The 20,369-nt window shown below is 36.6% G+C and overlaps 2 protein-coding genes across 3 annotated transcripts in view; one reads left to right on the top strand and one right to left on the bottom strand.

Moving 5' to 3' along the window:
• Positions 1-20,369, top strand: part of LOC141396772 (ryncolin-4-like) — a 315,108-nt gene that overhangs the window by 113,907 nt on the left and 180,832 nt on the right. The gene's annotated exons all lie outside the window — the stretch shown is intronic.
• LOC141399906 (ryncolin-4-like) overlaps positions 18,463-20,369 on the bottom strand; it is a 43,270-nt gene continuing 41,363 nt past the window's right edge. For both annotated transcript variants that reach the window (XM_073979269.1, XM_073979270.1), the window contains 2 exons: positions 18,764-19,165; positions 18,463-18,704 (listed from right to left, as the gene is read on the bottom strand). In XM_073979269.1, the coding sequence (XP_073835370.1) occupies positions 18,569-18,704; positions 18,764-19,165 (538 nt within the window). In that variant the 3' untranslated portion in view covers positions 18,463-18,568. The remainder of the gene's footprint in view (positions 18,705-18,763; positions 19,166-20,369) is intronic.

The following is a 20,369-nucleotide window of genomic DNA, read 5'->3' as shown; positions in this document are numbered from 1 at the left end:
AACGGCATTCTCAGAATTAAAAGGAATACGTTGAAACTCGTTATTGATATTTACACTCGGTTCATCGGATAAATTGTAGATCAAATCCTTAACAAAACCGCAAACTCGGAAGCAATTTTGAATACACGATTTGCTTATGTTCATCCAAGCTTTATAAGCCATAAGCATAGCTGTATGCAGTGTAAATACAAATTCTCTTTTCTCATCGATACAATTTACTAGGTTTGTAACCATATCTTTACGGTATAATGTTTTAAAATTATTAATTATACCCTTATCCAAAGGCTGCAGGACGGAAGTAGTGTTAGGCGGTAAGAACTCTACCTTAATAAAGCTGAGATCGGGGTACCTGTTGTGTGCAGTGCAATTGTCAACGAATAAAATAATCTTTCTGTTTTGACTCTTCATGCTATTGTCCAACATTTGAAGCCATTCGTTAAATTTTTCAGTTGTCATCCAAGCTTTCTTATTGTTCCGGTATTCTACTGGGAAAGTTCTTATGTTCTTTAAGCACCTGGGCTTTGCTGACTTTCCAATCAATAAAGGCTTTAGGTTTTCAGTGCCATCCATGTTTGCAGCAAATAGTAAAGTCACTCTTTCTTTACTGTGTTTTCCACCATGACACTTTTCATTCTTGAAGCAAAAAGTGCGATCTGGTAAGCATTTATAAAATAGTCCAGTCTCATCTGCGTTAAAAATGTCCTTGGCATCATAATATTTTATGAGGTCCTTAAGTTTTTCTTTCCATTCTAAGCAAACATTTTCGTCGACGGCAGAACTTTCTCCACAAATTTTTTTATACGTGATGTTGTTTCGTTTTTTACGTTATCAAGCCAGCCGTTACTTGCTTTAAAATTGTTCATATTTAACTTTTTGGCGAAAAATTGGGCCTTTTCCATTAATAATGGACCTGAAACTGGCATATTAGACTCTCGGCATTGTCTAAACCATAAAACTAAAGCCTTTTCTACATCGGGGTATTCAGGTAACATTTGCCGCTTCGCTATGCTGCTAGGAGAAGATTGCAAAATGAATTCTCTCTTTTTTAATATTGAAGTAAGCGTTGATGGAGCGATTTCAAATTGTTTAGCCACATCAATTTCTTTTGCTCCATTATCAATTGCTTCAATAATGTTTCGTTTTTGCGACAAAGACAACGTTTTGTTCGTACGTTTGTTTGCCATTCTGTGCTTCGCTCTCCTTCTTGTCACACCACCACTGAGTTAGCGAACAAACTGACAATGAAAACACACAACATCATCAAAAACAAAAAAAAAAAAAAAAAAACTAACGGTAAAAACCGTTGACATCGCTTAGTGATTGTGTAATTTCGCAAGAATTATTGATGCTATGCATTTGGTGCGTAAACATTTGTAATAAAAACATGTTAACAATAAAACAAGTAAGCAAAGGCTATAGTCGGACAGAGCCGACCATGTGATACCCTACACCACAACCTGTAGGAATTAGCTATGTGCAACCGCTTTGCACGCTGAATGTCCGGGTATGATTCCCAGGCCTGGTCACATCAAATTTTCAACGGTAGCATAATACCCCTTTGTAATGCTGCCGATATTTCCTGATTATTTCAGCCATGAAAAACTTCTCTACAAGTGGCAACTTGTACACGCCTTTCGGATTCAGCGATAAAAATACGTCACATATCAATGACATAACATGAATTCATTGGTATACGATAAGCCTCCCTTGTCCCTACTGGGATTTTGTGGAACAATTTTTTAAATTATACATTTCTAAACAATATGCCAAAATTGGAAAATTCACATTGATTTCCGCTAACGGTGATATACCCTCAGCATCTGACAAAAAAAGAAGCAAACACAATAATTATGCCGTATAAAAAATATATATTTTGTAGGTATCGTAATGTAAGGCTTTACCAAATCTAACTTCTGATTTTTGAAAAAGTTTGAGAATTATTTTTTGGAAATTTTGGACCATTATCTCAGGAAGTATGGACATACGCCAGAAAAATTGTACCGCTGCAATAGGTACCGTGAAAAGAACCTTCTTCAAACAATTCAAATAGATCCGAAACTGGTCCTTAAACAGCACTTTTCCTAAATTTTGTGTAGGAGGTACTCGAAGAACGGGACCGATATAGTCCATATTCCAACCTGATACATGATTGGATGAAATAATAGGATGTGCAAAGTTTGGACCAATCAGAAAATCCCCTTGAGAGTTATCTTGCGGATTTGCCATTTTAGTAAGGTTTCTTGCTTGTTTTTCAGGGTTTCTTGGACCTTTTCGGCCATAATCTCTGGAGGTATGGACTTGCCACTGCAATTGTACCATCGCAAAGGGGTCCGCAAGGACAATCTGCTGAAGAAAATCAAAACGATTCTATAGGACTCTTAAATTTAACCTTTCCAAATTATGTGTGGGAGATACTTGAAGTTGTTGAATGATATAGTCTTACCGGATCTATATCTGGAAGGAATACTAATATATTGAAAGTTTGGACCAAATCGATTTCGCACTTCGACAATTATCGTTCACCAGCCAGCTATACAGTAAGAGAGACAGATGAACGGAACTGAAAATTTCTCTGTCATGATATAAGACAATTGGTAGCATGGGAGGAAATTATGGTTCTCTACAGAAACCCCATTACATATTAGGCAGTATTCCCGTTATCTTTCGGACACATTATTGCAATTTGCATCAGGGGAAAGGTCAGTAGTTATTATTCCATATGTAGGCTACTTTGCCGGTATATGCCGTCCAGAAATTAAAACATGGACCCAAAATAAAATTTGAATATTTTTCATACAAAATTAATTATCTATGTCACCCGCTAAATAATATCAGATCATCATTCAAAATTATAGGCATTTTCTTCTACCTAAACTCTTACCACGTGCAAAATTTCGTGACTATTGAACTATAATTGCGACCTCTAGCGGGTTTATAATTACACTACAAACAAAAACTGGATATATTAGGCTGTAACTATGTTATCTGATTACGTACATCAACATAATTGACATCAATTGAAAGGTCAAAAGATCGTCTTCCAAATGTAACTCACGAGTGGGGAATGTGTCTTTTAGGAACAAAAATATAAGCTGTTTATAAAAAAATTTCACAATTTTCACACAAAAGTTGTGGTCCATTTAACCCTCTAAATATCATCTAATCGCCATCTCAAATCGCAAGGTTCTTCTTTGTCATATACTCTTACCTTATTTAAAATTTCGAGGCTATCGGACTATTATTGCGACCTACAGAACAACTACAAAAACGGATAAAAATTATGTTTTTGGTCCATTTGACCCGCTAAATATGTCACGATCATCACCAATTAAAATAGCGATCTATTCTGATGTGAAAGCGACCTCCATACCAAATTTCGTGACGATCGGTCCATAATTGCGGCCTGGAGTTTGATTACAATTTATAATGGACAGACGGACACACGGACGGACGGACACACATCTCAAAATCGCTTTATCTCGCCGAGATATGAAGATTGGTATACCACATTGCGGGTTTCCGACGAATATTTCGCGGTGTTACATGAATTTTTCCCAAAACAAACTTATAATACCCTTTCTACATAGTAGTGTAGGGTATAATTATAAAATTTTTTTATGAAATTAGAAAATATTTTGAGATAAAAAAACCAGTAAGGAAAGGATTAAAGTCGGGCGGGATCGACTATATAATACCCTACACCACTGTGAATATGTAAAATATAAATCGGAGCTATATCCAGATCTAAACCGATTTTGATATAATTTGGCACATTTATTTCCAAACCGAATTCAGTCACACATTCCAAATATCATTGAAATCGGACTTATATAGCGTGTTTGGTACAGAAAATACATGAAATCGGCCGAAAAAAATGGGAGCTATATCCAAAACTGAACCGATTTCTATATAATTTGGCACACTTATTTCTAGATAAAATTCAGTCACACATTCCAAATTTCATTAAAATCGGACCTATATAGCGTGATTGGTGCAGCACATACGTGAAATCGGGCGAACATATATATGGGAGCTTTATCCAAATCTGAACCGATTTCGATATAATTTGGCACATTTATTTTTAGACCAAATTCAGTTAAAAATTCCAAATTTCATCGAAATCGGACATATATAGCGTGTGTGGTACAGAAAATACGTGAAATCGGCCGAAAATATATATGGGAGCTATATCCAAATCTGACCCGATTTCTATATAATTTGGCACACTTATTTGTAGACCGAATTCAGTCATATATTCAAAATTTCATCAAAATTGGACGTATATAGCGTGTTTGGTGCAGCAAATACGTGAAATCGGGCGAAAATATATATGGGAGCTATATCCAAATCTGAACCGATTTTCACCAAAAGCAATAGCGTTCTTCCTATGGCTAAAAAAGTTGTAGTCCTTAGTTTTCAGCTGAATCGGACAAAAAATGCGACCTGTACGTTGCGAACAAAAATACATGGACAGACGGACAGACGGACGGACATGCATAAATCGACTCAGAAAGTGATTATATGTATATCCCCAAAAGGAACTATGGGTCTATTTCGTTTCCTTTTGTATGTTACATACAAATGCACAAAGACATAATACCCCTTACCACTGTGTGGTGTAGGGTATAATTACGAATTATCGAGGGGACCAAAATGCGTGTAATTTTTACGAAATATCGCGATTTTTTCAAGGGACCGGCTGTTTGTTACGAATTATCGAAGATTACGAATTATCGAGGTACGAATTATCGAAGTTCTACTGTAATATATTTTAGAGATTAACACTATTACTAACCAACACCGAGTGACCGAACAACTGGTACTAACACCGACTGGCCGAACTGACTAACAAATAATCAAGAGACCGAACATCTATAATACGAATCACCCAATGACCGATTAATCTACAACACTAATCACCGAGTGGCCGAACTCCCGCCATACGATCACTTTCAAATTGTCTATTACCGAGCAACGAATTACCGACTTCCCGAACATCATGAAATCGTCTACCACAGAGTAACGTATCATACAGTTTCGGCGCATCTACGCATCCGATCACCAAGTCATCGAGTTCCTGGTCATCTACAAATTGCCTACATCCGAACCAAACAATGAATCGTTGGGCAGCGATCACCATATCAGGCAATAACATCGCAAGGGACTGCCAAAAATGAAAATTCAATCCAAGTAGCCGATCCCCCCGGGCGGCAATTATCAGATCTATCTTTTGTTATTTAAACAAATCTTATCGTATTTAAACTGCAGTAGGTTACAAATCTCAAGAGATTATAATTACTCAATAAATATCCTATTTATTTAACCCCTAAGGTTTAATGGGTCCTTATGGCGACCATGCACATGACTATACTTACCTAAGCCAAGGACAAAACCATGTTGCACGGTCAGGCTGTTACTGTGTAAGATGATTTTTGTGGTCTTGATAACAACAATATAATGTTTTGTGGCCACGTCTGTACTTTTCAGATAATGGCTCAAAACCTCTAACAAAAGCTGTGTTCCTCTACTTACCTGAGGTTACCATTGTTACCATTTGTTACAATTTTTAACCTGTAAAGCGTTCCCTTACCCCAAAAAGTGGTAAAGCTGGCAGCAATGTTTAAGAGAGTGAGAGAGAGGAGAGAGAGCACGTATGCCTTTCTCTTCTACCACAGGCTACCAGACAAATTTCTGCAGGTAAAAAATGGCAGAACTGATTTTTCGACTTTTGTTTGACGATTATTTCACAATGAAGGAAAAAAGGACGAAAAACAGAAGAAAAAATTGAACGCTGACAAAACTAAATTAAAAACTGTTAAATAAAAGACGAAAATTGATTTTTATGTTTCTTTTTGACATTGCTACCAGATCTACCATTCTTCCGTTCCTTTACTTTTCTGGTAAAAATTTTCATGAGGGAGCAATTTTGACACTTTTCTCTTTTACCACTCTTACCATTAAAAAAGTAAAGGAACAAAGCTAAAATTTGGAATTTAGTAACCGACTTTTTTTTTCCAATATTACACATTGTTGTATTTCTTGTAAATCTCCTCAGTTTAATTAATCTTGGCTTACATTTCCTGAGTATTTCAGCCATGAAATACTTCTCCACGAGTGATGCCGTAAGACACGCCGTTCGGACTTTGCGACAAATAGGCATTGAGCCAATATGAATTGGCGTGCACTCAATTGTGGGAACATATGCATGTATGTATGTAACCTATTTATTACAAATTAAATTACTGTTTCAAATTAAGAGATAAGAATTACGACCTATTATCAGTTCTACATAATGCATATCGTTTTTATACCCTCCACCATAGTATGGAGGGTATATTAAGTTTGTCATTCTGTTTGTAACACATCGAACTAATCATTTGCGACCCTATAAAGTATATATATTCTTGATCAGGATAAAATTCTAAGACGATCTAGCCATGTCCGTCTGTCTGTCCGTCTGTTGTAATCACTCTAGCGTCCGCAATAATTAAGATAGAGTGCTGAAATTTTGCACCCGAGGGTCTTTTTTCCATAGGCAGGTCAAGTTCGAAGATGGGCTATATCGGTCCACTTTTTGGTATAGCCCCCATATAACGGTACCTCCGGATTTAAGGTATTTTGACGTTCTTCGCCACATTTGCAGACCGAATTAGCTATAATTTGGCACTTAGGGTTCCTAGTGATCAACAAACTTATATCCCAAAGGATATGGGCCTAGGTCAATGTTTTGGTATAGTCCCCATATAACGGTACTTCCCGATTTTCGGTATTTTGAGAATTTTAGCCACAATTTTTAACCTAACTGTCTGCAATTTGACATTTAAGGTTCTCTCTGATCATGAAATATCTCCACGAAACATCTTCAACATAGGTCTATGTTTTGGTATAGCCTCCATATAACGGTACCTCCCGATTTTCGGTATTTTGAGAATTTTAGCTACAATTTTTAACCGAACTAGCTGTAATTTGCCATTTGAGGTTCTCAGTGGTCATGAAATATCTCCACCAAGCATCGTCAACATAGGTCCATGTTTTGGTATAGCCCCCATATAACGGTACCTCCCGATTTTCGGTATTTTGAGAATTTTAGCCACAATTTGTAACCGAAATATCTGCAATTTGACATTTGAGGTTCTCAGTGGTCATGAAACATCTCCACCAAACATGGTCAACATAGGTCCATGTTTTGGTATAGCCCCCATATAACGGTACCTTCCAATTTTCGGTATTTTGAGAATTTTAGCTGCAATTTTTAACCGAACTAGCTGTAATGATCGGTATTTTGAGAATTTTAGCTACAATTTTGTCTATTCAAAAATAATCGTCAATATAGGTCCATGTTTTGGTATATCCCCCCATATAACTGTACCTCCCGATTTTCGGGAATGTTCAGTGGTCACGAAATTTCTTCACTAAAATTCGTCAACATGGGTACATTTTTGAGGGTCTACATTGTTTTGATGAAACTACCCTCAATTTGACTCTTGAAGTTCCCTGCTGCTATAAAAATTTTCCGCCAAAAAATTTAAAGATAGGTTGACTCTTTGATATAGCCCCGTAGGTGGTACCCTTCACCTAGCTGAACACTTTTTTTAGTTTAGATTAGATAACACTGTGCAACAAAATGGAGGTGAAAGTCTGGGGCACGGAAAATTCCTCTTGGGGAAGAAAGGCATTGGTGAGTATATTATGAACCCCGAAGGACAGATCCGCCGTGAGTCGAACTTCCGCGTTATGGCGTAATAAAATTTTTGTTAGAGACCCTGTTGGCCATCAGGAATTAGCGTTATATCTTTGTTCACTTTTGCTTAAGTGCTCTACAAAAACAACAAACAAAGATATAATGCTAGTTCATGATGGCTTAAAGGGTCTCTTGCAAAAACTTCATCACGCCATAACGCGGAAGTTCGACTCACGGCGCATCTGTCCTTCGGGGTTTTTAATATACACACACCAAGGGCTTTCATCTCCAAAAGGAGTTATCTCTGCCCCAACATTTGTGTTCACAGTGTAATTTGAGCAATCGTGGGAGGCAGTAGGAGTCTATCCATTGCCGAAAAGACTATTTTATGGTGGAGGGTATAAAAAGTTCGGCCCGACCGAACTTAACGACTTTTTACTTGTTTGTTTTTCTTTATAAACTGGAGAAATTTATGTTCGTATTTACTGTGAATATCGGACTAGAGAATATGTGATCATTTGCAACGAATTCGCGAAAGTTACAGACTGTTTTTAATGAATTTGCCTGTGAGAATCGTATTTGTTTTCTATAAATATTTATTCAAACAAAGCAAATTTAAATTTTTAAACAGAAAAAATATGAAAAGGGCTTTGTTAATCGCAGTCTGTGCGGAAACTTTTTTCTCCGAACCGAACTAAAACACGCATTTTCATTATCAGGACAATATTCCGCACATGGTATTGCCGTGGTATTTTTTTGGTTATAGCCCTAATGTATATGTATGATTAAAAGTTTTAAAATTCTGAAAACGGGGCGTAAATTTGGCGACATGGCGACTATACTGAACGTGGCCGGATATTGTCTATTTTCAATTCTAAATATCCTACTCTGTAAATATTTAAAATTGTATCCTAGGCATTGTGAACTCTCTCTCTCTCTATTGAATTTATATACTTTGTACCAATATTTCATATAAAATCTACTAACAACATATTTTAAGAGGTTGTAGCCGCTTGCAAATTTTAAAAATCTGTATGTAGCATAGAAATTAAAAAAAAAAAAACAAGTAAGTAAAGGCTATAGTCGGACGGTGCCGACCATGTGATACCCTACACCACTACCCCTGGGAATTAGTTTTCAACAAACCAAAATTCCATTATGGAACAAATTCTCTTCTCTCATATCAATGAGTGCACCCTGATTTATATTGATTCAAATATATGGAATCTACAGTTTATCGCAGAGCACGAACTTGTAGAGAAGTTTAACATGGCTGAAATAGTTAGAAAATGTCGCCAACATTACTGAGGTGTTGAAAAATTGATGTTGCCTGGCCAGAAAATGTTTTGTGCAGCAATTATCTATCATACATTTCTAATAAATATTTTAACATTGGAAAATTTTCATTGTTTAGCCCATGGCACAATTACCCAGGTAGTGGCATCGTAAAATTTTGAATATGTTATGTCAAAACTTTTTTTATGTTGTTGGGGAAATTACAACAAAAATAATTTTTTTATAAAGGGATTTGACTTTTCATATTCGATCAGCTGGTGTGATACCACTACCTGGTAGTTCTGCCATGGTTTAGCCCCTTCAGCTACATCATAAAATTTTCTTTGAATATCAGTAGTGGAATTCTGTAACACATTTTTCGAGTTACCGACAAAAATCGGTAAAATTAAAACGCAAATTTATAAATGAACATTTGGAATAAAAGTTGACAACACTCTTGCTATCGGTAGAACTTTATGACTACTTTTTATTCGTCGCTAACTTACCGAAAAGCATCGTTACTTAACTAAATTATAAACATTTTAATTTTACCGATTTATGTCGGAAAGTCGAAAAACATGTTGGTGAAGGGCACTACAAGTTCCTTTTTTGAATAAAAATATTCCCAGTTACAATGGCACTCCTTCAATTTATTGAACACTAGAAATGCTATATAAAAATTGTCAAAGGGAAAATAGTGAAATTATTGAAGATCAATCGTCCAAAAATTGTACACTTGTGCCATAATTATGCTTGATACTGCACACGGTTTTGTGCTTTTCATGGTGATATCATTGTGATATAATATGAGTGAAGGACAAAAAAAATATGTAGTTTCCATGATCCAAGGTTTGCACTATTATAATACGCGAACTATTGTAGTTTACCAGTAACTATGACTATTGCTTGATCAAATTAAATTTTGAAAAAAGCTCAAAAATTCGTCAAAAAAAAATTATTTGCGTGCAAGTTAACACCGCTCACAAGAACAACCAGTAAGGAAAGGACAAAAGTCGGGCGGGGCTATATAATACCCTACACCACTGTGAATATGTAAAACATATATGGGAGCTAAATATAAAGATAAAAGATATAATTTTTCCCATTTATTTGTAGACCAAATTCCGTCACATACTCCAAATTTCATTGAAATCGGACATATATGTATAGCGTGTTTCGTGCACCAAATGCCTTAAATCGGGCGAAAATATATATGGGGGCTATATCCAAATCTGAACCGATTTCTATATAATTTGGCACACCTATTTGTAGATAATATTCCGTCGCACATTCCAAATTTCATTGAAATCGGACATATATAGCGTGTTTCCTGCACCAAATGCCTTAAATCGGGCGAAAATATATATGGGGGCTATATCCAAATTTGAACCGATTTCTATAAAATTTGGCACACTTATTTCTAGACTAAATTCTGTTGCACATTCCAAATTTCATTGAAATCGGATATATACAACGCGTTTCCTTCATCAAATACCTAAAATCGGGCGAAAATATATATGGGGGCTATATCCAAATCTGAACCGATTTCTATATAAATTGGCACACTTATTTCTAGACTAAATTCCGTCGCACATTCCAAATTTCATTGAAATCGGATATATACAACGCGTTTCCTGCATCAAATGCCTTAAATCGGGCGAAAATATATATGGGGGCTATATCCAAATCTGAACCGATTTTTACCAAAATAAATAGCGTTCGTCCTTTGGCCAAAAAAACTATCCTTCCCAATTTTCATGCGAATCGAACAATAAATGCGACCTGTACTTTGTTTACAAAAATGCATGGACAGACGGACATGCGTTGGGTATTTTAAGTAGCCAATAATAGGATTAAAGTACTCGCGATTACGCATAATTTGATATGAATATTGACTATGTAGTCCACACCGCATCACAGTAAATTACTGCCAACGCTACCATTTAGTGCAATATTTTATCTAAAAACCAATTTTTTTTTTTTTACAGAGGCAAAAACACCGCATGGAAACAGCCAAGACTAGCGAGGAAAAGAACGTTGCCAAGCTAGAATACAGAATAACAGCAAACAATGTTAAAAGACCTGCGCGCATAGACCGAGAAATGTACTACAACGACATAGCAGACGAAGCTGAACAAGCATCGAATGTTGGGAACATGCAACAACATAAGAAGTACTGCATCGAATAGAGACAAAAACGGAACCGAACTCACAACACCAGTCGAACAACTTAATCGATGGCGTGAATTTTTTTCAGAAAATTCCACAACCTCACAGTACTATCAGCCACTCCAAACTACATCAAGGCGAAACCAAAGACGAGACATACCAACACACCCTCCAACTCGAGAGGAAATAAAATCGGCCCTTACATCTCTGAGAAATGGTAAATCCAGTGGTCCTGATAACATACCAGCTGAATTGCTTAAATATGGTGCCCCATCTTTAGTCGATGCTCTCACGCCTATTATACGTACTGCATGGACAACATCAAGTATCCAAGACGCATGGAAAGCGGAGTAATAATTACAATTTCCAAAAAAAGGTGACCTGAAGGAACTCTGTTGCGAAACTTATGGCTTCCTACTGCTAAAAAGAATACGCCCAGCTGTAGAGTCAATACTGCGATGCGAACAAGCAGGGTTTCGTACTGGCAGGTCTTGCGCCGACCATATCAATACTCTTCGCATTATCATCGGGCAATCGAAGGAATACAACGCCAATCTCTACCTACTATTTGCCGACTTTGAAAGAGCTTTCGACACCATATCACGAGATGCACTGCACCTCATCCGGGAACTCTACAGGAATTCGTCGTGCCGCGTGCGTTTCAATACAGCAGAAAGTCCACACTTCATGACTACAGCCGAAGTGAAACAAACATTCTCTCACCAACCTGATTCCTACTAATGCTAGATTATGTCATGAACAAGACAAACAGCGAAGCCCCATGTGGTATACCGTGGAACCTTAACAATCGCCTCAATGATATTGACTATGCAGATGATATCTGTCTCATGGCTCATCGTTTTGAAGACATCCAAACAATACTGAACAGACTTATAATCAACGCATCAAGTAAACATCAAAAAGACAAAACTTAAGGTAGAGTTACATTAGGCAAATATTTGCTCCAGAGACCGGCAGTATGCGCTTACTGAGAGCAAGTGAGCATAAATTCAATGTATTATTAACACTCACTTGATCTCAGTAAGCGCACAATGCCGGTCGCTGGAGCAAATATTTGCCTAATGTGACCTTACCTTTATGCGAATTGACACCAATGTTACAACACATTTAACAGTGAACGGCATTACCATCGAAAACGTTGATACTTCAGTTACCTCGGTAGCGTAATATCAGCACATGGTGGTTCTGATGACGACATCTTGGACCGTATAAACAAGGCTCGGGCAGCTTTCCAAGCCCTACACAAAACATGGCGTACTAACAACATTAGTCGTAAAACGAAATTACGTATCTTCGACAGCAGCGTGAAATCAGTGCTGCTTTATGGCTCATCAACATGGTACACCAAACAGGCGAATTTGAAAATGCTTCAAACTTTTATAAATCGATGCCTCAGACGTATCCTTCACATAGATTGACCCAATGTAATAACAACAAACGAGCTGCTCACTATGACGAATAATATTCCAGTCGATATAGAAATAAAGAAACGAAAATGGACTTGGATTGGGCACATTCTAAGACGTCCCAATGATGACATTACGAAGTCGGCACTGCAGTGGAATCCACAGGGTTACCGAAGACCAGGTCGGCTCCGAACGACATGGATTAGATGTGTTCAAAGAGAACACGAAGTCCTCAACAAAACATGGAACCAGGTCAAATGTTTAGCTAACGACAGAAGAAGATGGAAAGAATTTGTTACCGCCCTATGTTCAATATGAACTTTGTTTCTTGAGATGTTTTCATATCATTTTTCTTTATCAAATAAAAAAGGACATACATATATATATTTACAATATTCTTTTGAATGTGCTGGTGCCCAGCGATATTTTAGTTCCGGTTCATATAAATCAAAGATCGTGAAAATCCATCCAAAAGAACGGCGGAAACGACTACTGCAAAAATTAAAAAAAATGCGAGAAATGTTTTTGAAAATATCGGGTATTAATTTACGTTTTCTTTGGATCTTTTCTTTTTCTGTTAAGAAACCGGCACTCCACTGGCGTTTTTGCGGAAACAGAGTTTTAAAAAGTATAGCGGTATGGAAGCTGTATCCGATTTATCCCAAAAATTAGTTGTGAGTGTACATTCACGGTTCTTGATAGATTTTATTAAAATTGGTTGCCTTTACCTTCACCGAAATTATTACTTCAAAAAAAAACTTTAACTTTAGCGACAACAAGAACCTTTTGAAAAAAAATGTGGCGAAGCGACCTCATGCTGCAATATATGTATAAAAAATCCAATTGGACAATTAATACGCTACGGCTCCACGTAATTCCCAATCATGAAAAAACTGGACTTTCTCTGCCATGTTATCGACAATTTGTAGCACGGGAGGAAAATGTGGTTCAATACACAAAACCCACTATATATTAGCCAGCTGGTCCGTTATCTAGCAGACATATTATTGTAATTTGCATCAGGGGAAAGGTAAGTAGTTCTTTTTCCATGTGTAGGCTACGTTGGCGGTATATGCCCACCAAGAATTCAAATGAAATGGACGAAAAATATTTTTTTTTATTTTTCATACAAAAGTAATGGTCCATTTCACTCGCTAAATAATATCATATCATCATCATCTAAAATTGTAGGCATCTTCGTCTACTTAGACTCTTACCTCGTGCAAAATTTTGTGACAATTGCGCTACAGTTGCCACCTCTAGCGTGTTTAAGATTACACTGCAAACAAATTACTGGATATATTATACTGTAACCCTGTTATCTGTGACCATGTACACCAACACAATTGTCATCAATAGAAAGGCCAAGAGTTTCATTTTCCTGTATTGCTTACTTATCCGGAATGTGTCTTTCAGGATTAAAGATATAAGGTGTATGTTAAAATATTTCACAATTTTCTCACAAAAGTTGTGGTCCATTTAACCCTCTAAATATTTTCTGATCATCGTCTCAATTTGCAAGCTTCTTCCTTGTCATATACACTTACCTTATTTAAAATTTCGAGGCGATCGGACTATTATTGCCAACTATAGAGCCGCTACAAAATTGGATTAAAATTAAGTTTTTGGTCCATTTCACCCGCTAAATATTTCACGATCATCACCAATTAAAATATCGATCTATTCTGATGTGAAACCGACCTCCATAAAAATTTTCGTGGCGATCGGTCCATAATTGCGGCCTGGAGTTTGATTACAATTTATAATGGACAGACGGACGGACACACATCTCAAAATCGCTTTATCTCTTCGAGAAATGAAGATTGGTGTACCACATTGGGGGTCTCCGACGAATATTTTGCAGTGTTTCATGAATTTTTGCCAAAACGAACTTATAATAGCCTTTCCACATTGTGGTGTAGGTTATAATAAAAATATATACATAACCCCCATTATTAAAAGTCTCCTTTTGTTATAGTTTGGATTTGCCGAATAGATTTATAGCGTTCCGGTTAACTTAAAGTTAAAAGTGATGATTGAATTTCAAGCAGGAGCTTCTTGTCATTAACTTTAAATGTGAAAATTATATATCTAATGCCTCCAAATTAGTTTATTTTGCATTTTCAAATCCATCAGATAGTAAAAGAACACATGTAATAGTGGCCCTAAGTCAAATAATGAGGACAAAATGTATTATATTCTAAATTACAATTTTTTTTTTTAATGTTTGACTATTTTCACCATTGCTTCCATAAAAAGTAACATCAAACAAGTAAAAAGTCGTTAAGTTCGGCCGGGTCGAACTTTGTGAACAAAGATATAAGGCTAATTCCTGATGGCCCACAGGGTCTCTAACAAAAATTTCATCACTACATAACGCGGAAGTTCGACTCACGGCGGATCTGTCCTTCGGGGTTCATAATATACTCACCAAGGCCTTTCTTCCCCAAGAGGAATTTTCTGTGCCCCAGGCTTTCACATCCGTTTTGTTGCACAGTGTTATCTAATCTAATCTAAAAAATGTGTTTAGCTAGGAGAAAGTTACCACTTACGGGGCCATATGAAAGAGTCAACCTATCTTTAAATTTTTTGGCGGAAACGTTTTATAGCTGCAGGGAACTTCAAGATTCAAATTGAGGTTAGTTTCATCAAAACAATGTAGACCCTCAAAAATGGACCCACGTTGACGAATTTTAGTGAAGAAATTTCGTGTCCAGTGAAAATTCCCGAAAATCGGGAGGTACAGTTATATGGGAGGGTATACCAAAACATGGACCTATATTGACGATTATTTTTGAATAGACAAAATTGTAGCTAAAATTCTCAAAATACCGATCATTACAGCTAGTTCGGTTAAAAATTGCAGCTAAGATTCTCAAAATACCGAAAATCGGGAGGTATCGTTATATGGGGGCTATACCAAAACATGGACCTACGTTGACGATGTTTGGTGGAGATGTTTCTTGACCACTGAGAACCTCAAATGGCAAATTACAGCTAGTTCGGTTAAAAATTGTAGGTAAAATTCTCAAAATACCGAAAATCGGGAGGAACAGATATATGGGGGCTATACCAAAACATGGACCTATGTTGACGATGTTTCGTGGAGATGTTTCATGACCACTGAGAACCTCAAATGTCAAATTGAAGATAGCTCGGTTAAAAATTGTAGCTAAAATTCTCAAAATACCGAAAATCGGGAGGTACGGTTATAAAAGGGCCATACCAAAACAAGGACCTATGTTGACGATGTTTGGTGGAGATATTTCACGACCACTGAGAACCTCAAATGGCAAATTACAGCTAGTTCGGTTAAAATTGTAGCTAAAATTCTCAAAATACCTAAAATCGGGAGGTACAGTTATATGGGGGGATATACCAAACCATGGACCTATATTGACGATTATTTTTGAATAGACAAAATTGTAGCTAAGATTTTCAAAATACCGAAAATCGGGAGGTGTCGTTATATGGGGGCCATACCAAAACATGGACCTACGTTGACGATGTTTGGTGGAGTAATTTCATGACCACTCAGAACCTCAAATGGCAAATTACAGCTAGTTCGGTTAAAAATTGTAGCTAAAAGTCTCAAAATACCGAAAATCGGGAGGTACCGATATATGGGGGCTATACCAAAACATGGACCTATGTTGACGATGTTTCGTGGAGATGTTTCATGACCACTGAGAACCTCAAATGTCAAATTGCAAATAATTCGGTTAAAAATTGTGGCTAAAATTCTCAAAATACCGAAAATCGGGAGGTACCGTTATATGGGGACTATACCAAAACATAGACCTATGCCCATATCCTTTGGGATATAAGTTTGTTGATCACTAGGTGCTAAATTATAGCTGGCGAAGAACGTCAAAATACCTCAAATCCGTTATATGGGAGCTATACCAAAGAGTAGACCGATATAGCCCATCTTCGAACTTGACCTGCCTATAGAAAAAAGACCCTTGGGTGCAAAATTTCAGCACTCTATCTCAATTATTGCGGACGCTAGAGTGATTACAACAGACGGACATACGGACATGGCTAGATCGTCTTAGAATTTTATCCTGATCAAGAATATATATACTTTATAGTTTCGCAAATGATTAGTTCGATGTGTTACAAACGGAATGACAAACTTAGTATACCCTCCATACTATGGTGGAGGGTATAAAAATGGCACCAGTTATAGGCTGGCTTCGAAAGATAACTCGCTAGACTAAAATAGAAAATTAAAATTTTCGGACCCAATGGAACCCATCTTTTTTAAACTCTATATACTTTTCGAAAATATGGCCGACAGAGATATACCCTCAGCCACGTACCCGAAGAAAAAAGTTAACATAATACTTCTGTAGGTTTTGTAGCTGTTGGGAAAATTTTCTAGGATGGAAAGGGCCCCAAAAAACTACATGTTGCAACAAAATTTAGAATGATCCAAGACGAGTGCATTTTTTCCGATGTGATCCGATGTAGTACATATTCGGATCTAATACAAATCTGTAGGAAATATTTTTTTTCTTTATTAGTCTATGGATATTTTCCTTACAGACTATATAATTAAAAATGTTGTACTTAATTTTCTGAATTTAAATATATTTCAATTTTACTTTTCAATTTACAAAGTTTGAGCTAAATCGATTTCTCTCTTAAAGTGTTATTTTACACATTAGCCAGTTTAGGTGGTGCCGGTAGGATTTTCTCAGGAAGTATGGACTTGCCCACGAAAAAAAATTACAACGTCGTAACAGAGGCCGCAAGTGTAACCTGCTGTTTCACAAATTAATAAGATCCGAGAGGAGTTGTTAAACTATACTTTTTCCGAATTTTGTGTGTGGAGGTACCCAAATGAGTGGACCGATATTAGAACCCGATCTATGCCTGAAAGTAATATTACCAATAGCAAAGTTTGGCTCAATTCGGTTACTCCCTCCTAGAGTTATCATGCCCTCAATCTTGGCGAAAAATGTTGAACCTTTGTGGAGGAGGTACCGGAAGGAGTGGACCGATATGGTCTATGTACAAACTTAAATTAAGTTTGGACAAAATATTGAAAGACCCAAAATTTGAACCAAATATGTTGATCCGTCCGAAAGTTATCGTGCGCTCCAACTACGACACATGTTATTATATGGGTTGTTTGCAGTTTACGTGCTGATTTCTGAGAAAGTATGGACTGCTCCTGAAAAAAAAAATTATATAGTCATAACGGGGGTAGTGAATACAAGTGGCTGAAACAACAATCAAAGCGATTCGAGAGCAGGCCTTAAACTGCACTTAAGCAAAATTTTGTGTGGGAGGTACCTGAAAGAGTGGACCAATAGGGTCCATATTCGAACCTCATCTATGTCTGGCAAAAATGTCACGATGTGCAAAGTATGGACTAATTCGGTTACTCGTTTCAAGAGTTATCGAGCGGACAATTTTTCCGAACATTTTTGAACTTTTGTGGGGGAGGTACCTGAAGGAGTGGACGGATATGACCCATCTTCGAACTTAAATCAAATCTGGACAAAATATTTCGATACCCAAAATTTCAACCGAATCGATTGATCCGTTCTAGAGTTATCGTGCGCACCAGTCAGACAGACAGGCAGACAGACGGACGGACAGACAGACGGACGGACATTGCTAGATCTACTCAAAATTGTCTGAAACGGATATCGTACAAACATACTTGGGGTCTAAAACCATTATTTCGATGAGGCACATTTTTGGTCGTATCAAAGTATAAAAAATTAATTTTGTAACATTTTTGGACCATATCGATTACTCCGTTTAAAAGTTATCATGCACACTAAACGGTCAGATGGTCTGACTCCAGATTCTGTTAAACGGATTTGGTTTCAACATATACATACAACGTACAGGTAGCGTCTCACATCATTATTTGAATAAAGCACATTATTGTTTGTATTCATGCATAAGGAAAAAGGAAACATTTTTATTATTTATTCGTTATTAATATTATTGATGGCAAAATCTAATTATTAAATATTCGTAATATTTTATTTTATTATTTTGCTACTTTTGGACGTAACAACATTACGGCATATTTAAACGAATAGTACTCGCCTTTCCATTCAGGGTTATTCCAGACAATACCATATGTATTTGCCTTCTCTTTTTGTCGATATGGTCCAAATAAGTGGCTGAAAGAGAAGTTTATTAAAAATTATAAAAATAAAATTTTCAATGGTAAGAACTATACCTGTAAAAACAATCACCAAACCACCATGCGCCTTTCCATTTATTGGCACAACTTCTTTCAGCGTTGTCATTATCCTCATCGAAGGTGCTAAAACTTCGTCCAAAGTGATACCGCATTTTATCTCCAGCATTCCCATTATAGGTACCCAAATATTTGATTCGATATTTTTGCATTTCATTACCTATTTGAAATCCATCATAGAAAGCGTAACGCTCCTCATAGTCCCAGGTTTTTAATATTATTTTTAATTCTACATCTGGTACAGCAGTGGTTAATAGATGAAGTTTTTTAAGGCCTATGAAAAACTCTCCGTGAGGTGGATTACCGAAACCGGTTTTGTATTCATACCAGTTTCTATAAAAGTCGACGGATCCATCCATTCTCCGCAAAATTGTTGTCCATCTAAAAACAACATAAATAATTTAGTAATTTTGACCACAATCTCTTTAAACTAATATATTATATAAAACTCAAATGACGTTCGTACGTTAATCAAAAACTGGACCAATTTACAACCGATTTGTTTCGCGTTTGTCTTAAAATGTTTATATACATATATCCAAGGAAGGATCTGACATATTTTTTTAGATATCACTAAAATTTGCAAAAATATATTTTGAAGAAATTTATATATTATAGAAATTTTTTATATTTTAGAAATTTATTTATTTCCAACTATTTTAAATTTTTTAGCGAAAAGCGTATATGGTAAATAACAAAAATGTTTTGCAATCGATGAATCCGAGTTTCACCCTTTCAGAATTCGCGAACTGTTAACATATTCTATAAAGTATGACTACAATTCTTTTAAATGAAGTGTTTTAGGAGGGATACCATAATACCGACCATTAAAATTAATTTTCGTGGAAGCTGTGTTGGCATCAATGTAGAACAAGTAAAAAATCGTTGAGTTCGGCCGGGCCGAACTTTTTATACCCTCCACCATAAAATAGTCTTAATTAAAATGGAATAATTAGGGTCCTTTCACAATTTTAGGTGGAACAACTTTTCGACAAAGGTTAGATTCCTACTGCCTCCCACTATGGCTTAATTGCACTGTGAACACAAATGTTGGGGCAGAGATAATTCCTTTTGGAGATGAAAGCCCTTGGTGTGTGAGTCGAACTTCCGCGTTATGGCGTGATGAAATTTTTGCAAGAGACCCATTTAGCCATCGTGTATTAGCATTATATCATTGTTTGTTGTTTTTGTAGAGCACTTAAACAACAGTGAACAAAGATATAACGCTAATTCCTGATGGCCCACAGGGTCTCTAACAAGAATTTAATCACGCCATAACGCGGAAGTTCCACTCACGGCGGATCTGTCCTTCGGGGTTCATAATATACTCACCAAGGCCTTTCTTCCCCAAGAGGAATTTTCCGTGCCCCAGACTTTCACCTCCATTTTGTTGCACAGTGTTATCTGATCTAATCTAAAAAAATTGTGTTCAGCTAGGTGAAAGGTACCAACTACGGGGCTATATCAAAGTGTAAACCTATCTTTACATTTTTTGGCGGAAAAGTTTTATAGCTGCATGGAACTTCAAGAGTCAAATTGAGGGTAGTTTATCAAAACAATGTAGACCCTCAAAAATGGACCAATG

The sequence above is a fragment of the Musca autumnalis genome, unplaced genomic scaffold (genome assembly GCF_047663935.1).
Source record: "Musca autumnalis isolate F117 unplaced genomic scaffold, ASM4766393v1 scaffold_3, whole genome shotgun sequence".
Classification (NCBI taxonomy): domain Eukaryota; kingdom Metazoa; phylum Arthropoda; class Insecta; order Diptera; family Muscidae; genus Musca; species Musca autumnalis.
The sequence above is the reverse complement of the archived record's forward strand: the minus strand, read 5'-3'. Positions and strand labels throughout refer to the sequence as shown.